The sequence below is a fragment of the Rattus norvegicus genome, chromosome 2 (genome assembly GCF_036323735.1).
Source record: "Rattus norvegicus strain BN/NHsdMcwi chromosome 2, GRCr8, whole genome shotgun sequence".
NCBI lineage: Eukaryota > Metazoa > Chordata > Mammalia > Rodentia > Muridae > Rattus > Rattus norvegicus.
The window spans coordinates 203,947,257-203,958,816 of NC_086020.1; the positions used below are offsets into that span (position 1 = coordinate 203,947,257).

General features: G+C 34.6%; 1 protein-coding gene across 3 annotated transcripts; it reads right to left on the bottom strand.

The window, feature by feature from the left end:
• Positions 1-2,321: 2,321 nt before the first annotated feature.
• Positions 2,322-10,855, bottom strand: LOC120100609 (pancreatic alpha-amylase-like). 3 transcript variants are annotated; one of them, XM_039103349.2, is made up of 10 exons: positions 10,667-10,855; positions 10,188-10,334; positions 9,245-9,433; positions 8,320-8,550; positions 6,545-6,678; positions 5,786-5,908; positions 5,594-5,693; positions 4,334-4,452; positions 4,101-4,226; positions 2,322-2,511 (listed from the first exon to the last, which is right to left on the bottom strand). In XM_039103349.2, exons 1-10 carry the CDS (start codon positions 10,832-10,834, stop codon positions 2,322-2,324), a joined length of 1,527 nt encoding a protein of 508 aa, XP_038959277.1. In that variant the 5' UTR covers positions 10,835-10,855. The 3 variants fall into 3 exon arrangements, with proteins under 3 accessions (XP_038959277.1, XP_063138854.1, XP_063138855.1); XM_063282784.1 differs by having other exon boundaries at positions 8,485-8,550; positions 10,667-10,834; XM_063282785.1 differs by lacking the exon at positions 8,320-8,550 and having other exon boundaries at positions 10,667-10,834.
• Positions 10,856-11,560: the final 705 nt, after the last annotated feature.

Below are 11,560 nucleotides of genomic sequence, written 5' to 3' on the forward strand. Positions count from 1 at the left end.
GTGTCTGAACAGCTACAGCATAATATAAATATAATAAATAAATAAATTTTTAAAAAAAGAGATAAAGAGGAAATAAATAATATTTTTTTAAAAAAGAAAGAAAATGGCCACTAGATGAAATTGAACAATGAAAAGTTTAAAAGTAAAAAAAGCATGTTTAATAACTGAGTGAATTTTTATTGAAAATATTTTGTCCTACAATATTTAGGAGAACATGAAGGAAAACATATTAATGGTAAAAAAAATGTTTCCTAGGATGCCATCCAAAATTCTGAGTATTTCCTTGGGAAAAAAATTTGATTTCTGCTAATGCATAGTAAATTTTGGATTTATGTATGTAATTACATGTGATTTTATTATTTCAACCTATTCAAGTTCATTACTTAAGACTATTAGTAAAAGAAAAATAAACTTTAAAAAATAAGTTATATATGAGCCAGCAACATAGTACATCCAGTAACAGCACAGCACAAGTAAGAGCGTTCCAGTTCTTCATATCCTGACCCATGACTCCAGTAGAATCGCCCTGCTCTACCAGTGGACATGCTGGTATCGAGAGCCACCAGGCAGGTCCTAGGGCAGACCACAAATTTCCTCAGAGTCCCTTCAACCTGCCCCAACAGTACCCCCTTCACTCATCTCCATGTCCCAGACCACAACTCTGGAAGAATATCCTTGCTCTACCAGAGATCATGAGTTACCCAGAATCCCAGAGGCCATGCCAGTTCCTAAAACCCCAGTATCCCAAAGGCAAAAGCAGTATCCGAAACATCAAGAGGTCATGCAAACTGCCAAATTCCCAGCAGAGGCACCCTACTGAACAAGAGGACTCCCAGGTCACAAGAGCCACAGGCCACTCATAGCAACAGACCAACAAAGAAGCATAGGTAAGAATTGTGGAATGAGGAAATTTTTTTTCTGGGATAATTAATTATGAAATAAATTTAAAGAAAAGAGTCATGGGATGAAATTGAACAATAATGGATATACAAGTAGCCAAAGGCATATTTAATGAATAAATTAGATTGCCAAATAAATGTATTAAAATAATTATTCATACTTGAAAAAGAACACATGAAGTAATGTGTACTAATAATAAAGTAAAACATTTGTCAGTGGTGATTAAGGGATCGGAGAATTTATTAGGAAAAATATTTAGACTTCCTGCTAATGCTTAGGATATCTAGAATGATGTTATTTGATGAATCTATGTGATTTTTATTGTATATATTTCTTTATTTATACCTCAAATATTATTCCCTTTCCTGGTTTCCTGTCCATAAGCGCCTTATCCCCTTGCCCTCCCTCATAAGGATATCCCCCCTCCACCCACCCTTACCACTACCCCAACATTCCCCTGCACTGGCCTTCCAACCTTGGCAGGACAAAGGGCTTTCCCTTCCACTGGTGCTCCAACAAGGGTATTCTCTACTACATGTGCCGTTGGAGCCCTGGGTCAGCTCATGTACAGTCTTTCGGTATGGCTTAGTCCCTGGAAGCTCTGTTTGGTTAGCATTGTTGTTCTTAAGGGGCTGCAAGCCACTTTAGCACTTTCAAATCTTCCTCTAATTCCCTCAAAGGGGATCCCATTCTCAGTTCAGTGGTTTGCTGCTAGCATTCGCCTCTGTATTTGACATGCTCTGGTGATGTCTCTTGGGAGAGATCTATATCTGGTCCCTTTCAGTGTGCACTTCTTAGCTTCATCAACCTTATCTAGTTTTGGTGTCTGTATATATATGGGCCACATGTGGGGTAGGCTCTGAGTGGCCATTCCTTCAGTCTCTTCTCTAAACTTTGCCTCCATAGCCCCGCCTATGGATATTTTTGTTCCCCTTGTAAGAAGGAGTGGAAGCATCTGCATTTGGTCTTCCTTCTTCTTGAGCTTCCTGTGGTCTTTGGAATGCATCTTGGGCAATTCAAACTTTTGGGCTAATATCCACTTATCATTGAATGCATACCATGTGTGTTCTTTTAAGATTTGTGCCTATTAAAGTTTATTGTTTATGATTATTACCACAAGGAAATAAACACCAAGAATTAAGGGACATGTGAGATAGCAACTTAGGACAGCAGATAAACAGACCTTCCAGGGAAAACTGATGAATTCAGTTTGATCAGCACAGCTCAGGGGAAAAGGCAGAGAGGTTATGCCATGGCACAGGGTTGTTCAAACATCCTACATTCATTCCAGTGCACAGAAGACACAGCACACATGCACACATGATAATAAAGCAACAATATAGAAATTAAAAATATAGTATGGAGTACGAAAATGAAACACACGCAATTGGTGCTGAATCTAAATCTCTTTAATTTGACTCTTACAACTTTGAGTCGGCATGGATTGCAATGAATGGGTCTTCAGCAGAGTTACTAATAGAGAAGTGAGCTTTGCCATCACTGCCAACATTTACTTTAAGTCCAGTGCAATTGCCATTGACTTTATCTCCTGAAATGACATCACAGTATGTGCCAGCAGGAAGACCAGTCTGTAGAGTGCTTGACAAAGCCCTGAAAAAAATAGTATTTAATTTATATTTAAGCAGAGAGATTATATATACATATATATATATATATATCCACAAAATAATAAATGCCCCAACCTTATGGTATAGAACAAGGAGGACTCAGAGCTCAGTTAGAGGTTCCAAATATAAAAATATGTGCTAGTGGGAGCAAGTCAATTCTCTACACCAAAGGCATTGTTTTAAATGTATGCTAGATTTATGGCCTGTAATGGCCATGCAGAGAAACACAGAGAACACAGTGACACTCAACACTACAGCATTCCTGTGAGGCCTGTCACTGTTTCCAGTCTGTCCTTTGCTGGACTTACACTCTGATAATTCATTTTAATTTTAATAGCATTAATTCTTCAAAACTTCTTCTGTTACGTGATGACACAAATAATTTTCCCTAAAATTAAACATAATATAACATTTCTATGGATACATACAAGTGTGTAGTAGAAAATTGTCTACATGACATTATTCAAATTCTCCTACTAAACAATCAAACATGTGCTCTTTCAGAAAAAAAATGTTTTACATACTTTAATTATTTTCTTGTAGTAAATGAAGTGTGCTTTTTGGAAAAGTATTATCAACCTGATAGAAAGACGATTTTAAATTGAGACAGTTCACTGGCTCCCAAAGAGATTCTCTAAGTTAGAATTCTTTTTGTTGTCGTTGTTTTTGTTTGTTTGTTTGTTTTGTTTCTGAAACAGGGTCTCTATATATAGCCATGGCTGTACTGAAACTCACTATTCAGATCAAGGTGGACTCATATATGCAGCAATATGGGTACTTCTGCTTTTTCTATTCTCAGATGAAAGGCTGTGAGCACCACTCTTGGCATCTGACCTAGTGTTCTACAGGTGAAGAAGCCATAAGAGAAGATTCCGAGGTTTTAAAAGTGAGTAGACAATACTGAGTTTTTAAAGGCAGAGTAAGCAAACATTTGAAGAAACTCATATACCACATGCAAGTACACAATGCCTTAAATAAATTAGAACACATAAAGAATTCAGACTCTGTAGAATGGATAAATATATAAGTAATAACCAAAGGTACTGGAGAAAGTATTCCAATACAAATATGACACATTGTTTTATGATGTTAAGATGTAAGTTGTTTACTCTTGATATGCTTTGTGAAATGTTTCAAAAGAGCTTGTAAATATGAATGCATGCTATGCCATTGTAAGCTGTAGTTAAAGATCACAAAATAAAATTTTATTAACACAGGGGAAAAACAAGAATTCATATATCATTTTTCTTATGTACACTGAACATCTATTTGTGGCTTAATATCTTTGTCTAAAAGATTTTTTCACATACGAAAAATATAAATGAACAGGGAAAGAAAAGAACCATCCTGGAGGGCTAGAGAGATGGCTCAGTGGTAAGAGCACTGATTGCTCTTCCAGACGTCTTGAGTTCAATTCCCAGTAACCACATGGTGGCTCAAAACCATCTGATCCCCTCTTCTGACGTGTCCGACATCTACAGTGTACTCACATAAAATAAATGAATCTTTTTTTAAAAAAAGAATCCTGGAGTGCAAAATTATACAATCCTTTTTAAATTAATATCCACTTACCAGTCATCATTGTTAAAGACAATGAATCCTCTGTTTCCTCTGCTAAAAGCCACTTGGTTGCTGCCATTATCCCACCAGTTTGCAAAAGGCTGACCGTTGACTACATTCCTGAAGGCAACCATGTTCCTAAAAACAGAGTATCTCATGAAATGCTGGTACCCTTTAATTCAACAGTTTAAAATGAAAGGTTAAACAAATTCTTTATTAGACAAGATCTGTAGGAGACATCCCACCTGATTTGACGCCATCGATGTTCACAGACCCAGTCATTGCCACAAGTAGTGTCTGGATTAATGGTCACTTCTTTTGTTACTCCATTGTTATTAGGTGGTCCAATCCAGTCATTCACATCCTTAATTATTAAAAGCATAACATCATTTGAATGCCTGTAGCTCCCTGATTCTTGCCACTACAGAAAGTCAAAACCAAGCCCACCATGCTAATTCTGTCTCTGAAGTGGGTAATTATTATCTAAGTACTTCATTGTTTTCAGAGATCTTCACTGAGTTCTTCTGTGCAAATGAGGTTCTCTACAACCCTATTATAAATAATTCCAGTTATTCCCTGAAATATTTCCATCACTATATGTTGCAAGAATCTGCCTCAGTGTATGCATAAAAGAGAAACTTAGTTCTTTGCTAGTATAAAATTAAAATCATCTATGAAAATGCTTTTAATATAACAATTTTTAAGTTAATGTTTGTTGATTTCTTACCAATAGCTTATAAAATTTGCTTTATATAATTTAATATGAACTTCATTATGTGTATCAAAGTATAAGTGAGCTTCTTATAATGCCTAAATATTTGAATATACCTCGAGAAAAGACAATTCTACTCATGAAAGCACTTCAAAAAGAGAATAAATTTCACAACACAGCAAAGGGATTGCATTCAAAGAAAATAAAAACGTATTTGGCAAATTTATACAAAAGTCAAATTTTTGTATATAATTGATGTGTCTCTATAAGGCTAATAATTTCCACTTATATATAATATTTCACATAGCCTATAAGATGCCTGATAGCCTCATTACTTATTTGAATTCTGAAATTGTTTAAATGCATGCAGCTAATTAACAAATACATATTGGGTATAATTCAAGGCATCCATGGTTTTCTTCATCAAATCACTCTTCTGTGATTGTCATAAGTGCCTATCCACCATAATTTTCTTAACCACCCTCAAATCAGATGATTTCTAATTCCACAGGAAAAATAAAAGTATTTTCAGATGATGTTAACAGGCACTATTCAATGTTAAATCTGTGAGTCAGGGCTTTACTGGGAGTACATATTTTCATTCTGTGTATGTTAGTATGTCAGCATTTCCTTTGACTACCTAGTATTTCATCATCCTCCCTTTAGAAAGCGCAAGTGAATAAACACTTAATAATAATTTTCATATGCTGTAACTTCATATGAAATTAAAATAAAATCACTTCCTCTTCGAGATTATAAAATGCTTTGAATAATGCTTTTGAATAAGACTTACTTTTCCATTCTGGAAATTTCTTGTCCATCGGTAACTTGACATTACTCTGGTGAATCCATAAGGATGAGCCAACATAAATCCAACTGCCATTTTATACATTCTGAAAGTTTCAAAATAATATTACAGCAGAAGTAAATAATACATCATTCTCACTAAATCCAGGTCCCACAGCAGCAGTGAACATAGTCCTACCTAGCATCCCAGAATGTCAGGATGGATGCTCCTCCAGCACCATGTCCTCGCTGATTGTCATGGTTGTCCACAAACACAAGGGCTCTGTCAGTAGGCACAAAACCCCAACCTTCTCCCCAGTTCCTGCATTTAAAAAACACATTATGTTTTTCACAATAACATAAACATGGCATCCACAACTATCTAAATAAATCAATTTCATAAGAAGTATTTTCTATTGATATGCATATAAATAAATTTCCATGATAATATACACAGGGATTTTACCCACTTTTAGGCCTTAGTGCATAATATTTTGTTCTAAATTTATCCTTTAGATTTTTTTGTATTGTAAGTTTATGCACTTGAGAATTGAGAAATCCATATTACATAATATAGAATGAAAGTTTGCATTTAAATTACAAACTCAAAATTTTCAATGCTTTAATAGAACAAAATGATATTCCATACTGTGGCCACATTATAGGGATCATTTCAGAGTATACCTATTCTTGGAATATGAGTCTATCTTTACTTGGGTACTCTTAGGATCTAGTGGACTTATCTAAACCAGACAAAACTAATTAAGTGATACTTTGGATTTCTGCAGCTACCAGGTGATGATGTCTCAAATGAAAAATATGATTCATTGAAGGTTAATGAACACTAAGCCTGACTAATAAACAACAACTTAAATTGCAATATTTGGAGATATGCCCTGTTGATGCCAAATGACAACAGACATATGATAGAACAGGTGATGCAGTGGTATATATTTACTTTAAATAAGACATCTTCTCTCCATTCCACTTGCGGATAACTGTGCCAAGTTTTGCACCAAACTTGAATTCTGTCACGCGACCATTTCCAAAGTACTCACTACCTTTAATTGCCTCACCACCAAGATCAATGACCTATGAGAGAATTTGGGCAAGTGTCATTTTAAATATATCTTTAAATCATATTATTGAAAGATAATGTCATTTAGAATTATTTAAAATAGTTCTGTTATTTGAATGTTACTAATGGCTTTTGAAACACCTACATTCTGATTTTATTAATAAACCATACATCAAAATATTGAAGGAAGCCAAACTACAAACCATATTACAAAGGGGACATTTTTATGCTTGAGGATGACTGCCAGAAGGGAAAATTCACTAGTAACATTTGATGTCTTCTCAACAATAGAAGCGCTTATAAACTCATCATCTTCTTAGGAAATTAGAGATACTAAAGCATCATTCTCAGTATACTTCAAGTGATATTATTGCTAAAGAAAAGGCTTCATCTGCTTGCTTTAAACACTTACAATGCTGATAACATGAGACAAAACTCAAAATCAGAAAGATTGGCTTAGGCAATAAGCATTATGAATTATCTGTCTTATAAATGATATCTTTGAATATAAGAGATGGGTTAATAAAATTAGCACTTGAAATACTATTACTGATTCAACAAGTGCTTGATGACAGGAGCCAGGCATAGCTGTCCTCTGAGAGGCTCTGCTAGCACCTGACTAAGACAGATGCAAATACAGCCCATCATCACAGTGAGCCCAGGGACCCCAAAGGAAGAGTTAAGGGAAGGACTGAAGGAGCTAAAGGGGGTTGTAATCCTATAGGAAAAACAATATCATATAAGAGACTCCCTGTCAGATCTCCCAGGTACTAAACCATCAAGCAAAGAGTACACATGGAATGACCATGGCTCCAGCCGCATATGTAGCAGAGGACTGACTTATCTAGACTTAATGGAAGGGAAGGTCTTTGATTCTGTGGGGGCTTCATGTGCCAGTGTACAGAGATGCTAGAGTGGTGAGGCTGAGAGGATGGGCAGGTGGGGAAGCACCCTCATAGAAGCAAAGAGGATGAAGATAGGATGAGGGGTTTGTGGAGGTAAGAGCTAGAAGGGAGACAGCATTTGAAATATAAATAAATAACCAATTTAAAATGAAGAATTTAATATGTTCTTTCTGATTAACAACATTTGTAATGACAAAATGATAAGACTAAACATGACTGAGTTAATAACTATATTGTTAAGTATAAGAACAGAGGAAATATGCTATCTCGCGTACAAAATGACTACAATTATGAAAATCCCATGGGACTTTAAATCCTATGCAAAGAACTATAGAAATCCAAGGAGAGCTGGGTACAGGGAGTCTTCCTGAGGAACGAACACAATTGTTTGTGCAATACCAACATGTCAACCTTGAAAATGAACATATGGGGAGGAATATTGGAGCTGAATTACTTACATATGAAACACTGTGAACTTTATCAGTATTATGTGTCTGAGATTATATATATATATATATATATATATATATAAAATATGTGTGTGTTCATATTCATACATACATATAAACATACACACACACTTGTAAACATATACATATATAATAAGAGTAAGTTTAAACACAGAGACCTTGATCCTGAAGGAAAGTCTGGAAATGTACATGAAAGTATTTAGAGGTAGGAAAGGGAGGGAGAAATGTTGTAATTAAAGTATAATATCAAAACTTAAAAAAATCCCATATAAAGTTGTACCTCTTGGAAAATGAAAGGTCTGCTTCCTTGGGAGAACCATTTTGTATTTAGATTATGTAGTTTGTCCAATACTGCCTTTATGTCTCCAGGCCACATGTGCTTAGCAGCATCAAGTCTGAACCCTGCTACACCAATGTCAATGAGATGGTTCATATAGTCAGCCACCTTGGTTCGAACATAATCTTTATCAAGTGCAAGATCCAGAAGGCCAGACAGACGACAATTTCTGACCTGTTGGAGCAAAGCAGGGTTGATTTATAAAAAGTCATTTCTGTCTGAGGGTGCATTTCTTCATTCAGTCATTCACACATTTATCAATAGCAAATTTTATATGGGTTTTGATTGGGACATGAAATGTGTTGATAATCTAATGTGGACACAGACTAAATTTTTTGTAACTATAGAAAACATCAGAGATTTAAATAAGTGAGCATTTTAGTTGGTTCATTCTCATTCCTGATCCTCCTTTTTATTCCTCTCTTTCTCTGTCTCTCCTTCTCTCCACATCTTCTTCTCCATTTCTCTTTTACTCTTCCCTCTTTTCTCTTTATTTTACATAGGTCAAAAATCAACGCCAAGAAGTTGCTCATATTAAGTACACTGCTACAAAATTGAAACTGTTCAGTATTTGAAGGATGTTTCTACATATATTTGTACTTCTTATGTTTTCCATTTTATCATGTTTATATAATTGATAAAACCAAGTATTTAATTTTTCAGAAAAAAATTGAGAGAACACTCCTGCCTTTATCATTGACTTTAGTGTATCCTTACAAAAAAAATATAAAAATATTTTTTCTTTCTATTTTTCATGATTCTGCCTTAGTAATATTCTTTTCTTCCTATGTGCAGTGGCATTTTATAAATTTCTGTGCATATGTAGAAGCATAGACAGTTCTTTATTTCCATCACTATATCTTATTACCTGATTGGCATCATTGTAGTTATTAATTTCTCCATTACATTTATTATCGTTAAAATCCCAAGCAGAGTATGGAACTGCTGAGAATTCCCTGTTATTAGGATTGAAGTAACTTCCACAGGTACTGTGTGTTCCTGCACTATTGCCCGAGCCACACATGTGATTAATGACAGCATCCACATAAATCCGGACCTAACAAAGAAAAGTGTATACTTCCGTTAGACTCAAAACTCTATAGTGTCCTTACAGTTTTCACAGCAAAGCTCTAAAACACTTCTTTGCTGCTTTGTAGATTCACTTTAGAATAGTGAGTCAATTGAAAAACTTCTGTGAAATAAAACCAACTGGAGTCATACTAAGTAAAAAAGAATATAGAGATCTCAAGGAGAAAGAAACAGAAACAACCATAACTATAAACAAAAGTTCAATTTTTGAGGATCGAGGAAATGTTATAAATTTGAAACGCTATTGTGTTTGACATTTTACAGGGTTACAAAGAGAAAGAACTTAGCTTCATCTATACACTACATCACTAAAAACCAGAGGGAAGTTACATGTCTCTTCATTATAGAACAAAGCTAGTATTTACCACCTAAAATAATGATGGAGGAAGAAAGCCTAAGAATTGTGGCTAGAAAGAGAAATCACATAAAAATTACTTAATCCTCACATATGAATCAATGCCCATAGAAAGAGATTAGGACATTCTAATAGCTTTGCTTTTAAAAGTCAAAGTTTTACTTTATAAGAACTATTATTTCAACTTCAAATCATACGTATTCAAGGATTTCAAAAGCTGACAAATAAGATAGAACTGAATTCTCAATAACACATAATATATAAAGAAAAATTTAAAAATGTAAAACCTGATCTAACAGAAGTAACTAGACACAAAATAGAAATATTTCGTATGAAATCATTTTAAAGAAAATGTGTCTTCACTTACACCAACATTGTTGCACCTCGTCACCATGTCTTTGAATTCATTTTCATTTCCAGACCTTGAGCAAATTTTGTAGCTGATTGGTTGATATCTTTCCCACCAAGGCCTTGATGGATTATTAATTATAATATTTTCATTGGGTGGAGAGACCTACAAATAAAACAGTTATAATTAGTATCAGATTATGGCTCACTTTATGTACCATACCTAAATCTTGTAGAAAGCTGTAATTAATCAGACATTACTTCTCAACCTATAAGCACTCACATTTGTTGATTAACAATCACCAGAAATAATGGACGGACATTGCAGAGGTCCTCCTGATATTCTACAATAAGTCTAAAGGTTCCAGAACTACCAAAATTTTTCCTTTCTTCGCAAAGTTATGTGTGAGATGAAGTTGAGTTCTAATGTCACTAGTCTTGATTAGAATATTATATGAGCATAGTAAGCTCTGAATTTAATTTGTGAGGTTATCTTACCTGCACCCCTCCAAATCCCTTAGGTGCTAAGTATCGCTCACATTCCTTGGCAATATCAGCCCAGCGCCACTCGAACAGGTGGACAATAGCAGTCCTCCCATCCGCAGTGTGTGGGTCATATTGAGCCCAGCAGAACCCAATGAGGGAAAGCAGCAGAACGAACTTCATTTTGCTTTGAAGTTGTCAGTGTTCTCTCTAGCAACTATTTATATTTCTGCAAAAAGTACATTCCCCAACGTAAATGTTCATGAGTAAATATTTAAAGTGCAATCTCTCATTTGAAAGAGATTAGCAGTATTGATGTGCACAGCTGAAGGTTCTTCAGAAACTCTCATGGAAAATAAACTTAATTCTTTCAAATATCAATAATTAATTGAGTGATATTAGATAGTATTTGTTTATGATCTCTACCAGCAAGTACAAGGAGAATTACAACTGAAATAAAAAATGTATCTGAGAATTTTCATTTCTAAAACTTTGTACTGCACCATATCAGATAGAAATGGGATTATCAATTCATTTCTTTTTGTTCTCCCACTTAAGAATTTTTATTGTTTCAATATTTTCATTGAATTTTATTAAGCTGAAAAGTATTATGGCATAAACCTATTTCAGTAAAATGAGAATTAAAAAGTAAAGATTTTGTGCAAGTCCCCAATTTATAGAAAGTTCTATAAATAAATAGATAAATAGATAAACAATTATATACAGGGGATAACTTTAAATTTCAATGCCTCTGGAATTGTGAAGTATGCATTTCTCTTTGATGAATCCATAGACTGAAACTTCAGTGCTCAAAGCAGTATAGTTCATTGTGAGTGTGTTAGTTTTTCTCCTTAGCCACACATCTTTTCTTCCAGACATAATACTTCATAAAAAATAGAGTCACTGCCT

Excerpts from the sequence above, each read along its gene's own strand:
- LOC120100609 (XM_039103349.2), bottom strand. The coding sequence starts at position 10,834 with ATGAAGTTCGTTCTGCTGCTTTCCCTCATTGGGTTCTGCTGGGCTCAA. Across the intron at positions 10,335-10,666 it reads AGGGATTTGGAGGGGTGCAG|GTCTCTCCACCCAATGAAAA; the intron begins GTAAGATAACCT and ends TTTTATTTGTAG. Across the intron at positions 5,909-6,544 it reads GAGAAGATGTCTTATTTAAA|GAACTGGGGAGAAGGTTGGG; the intron begins GTAAATATATAC and ends TTTTAAATGCAG.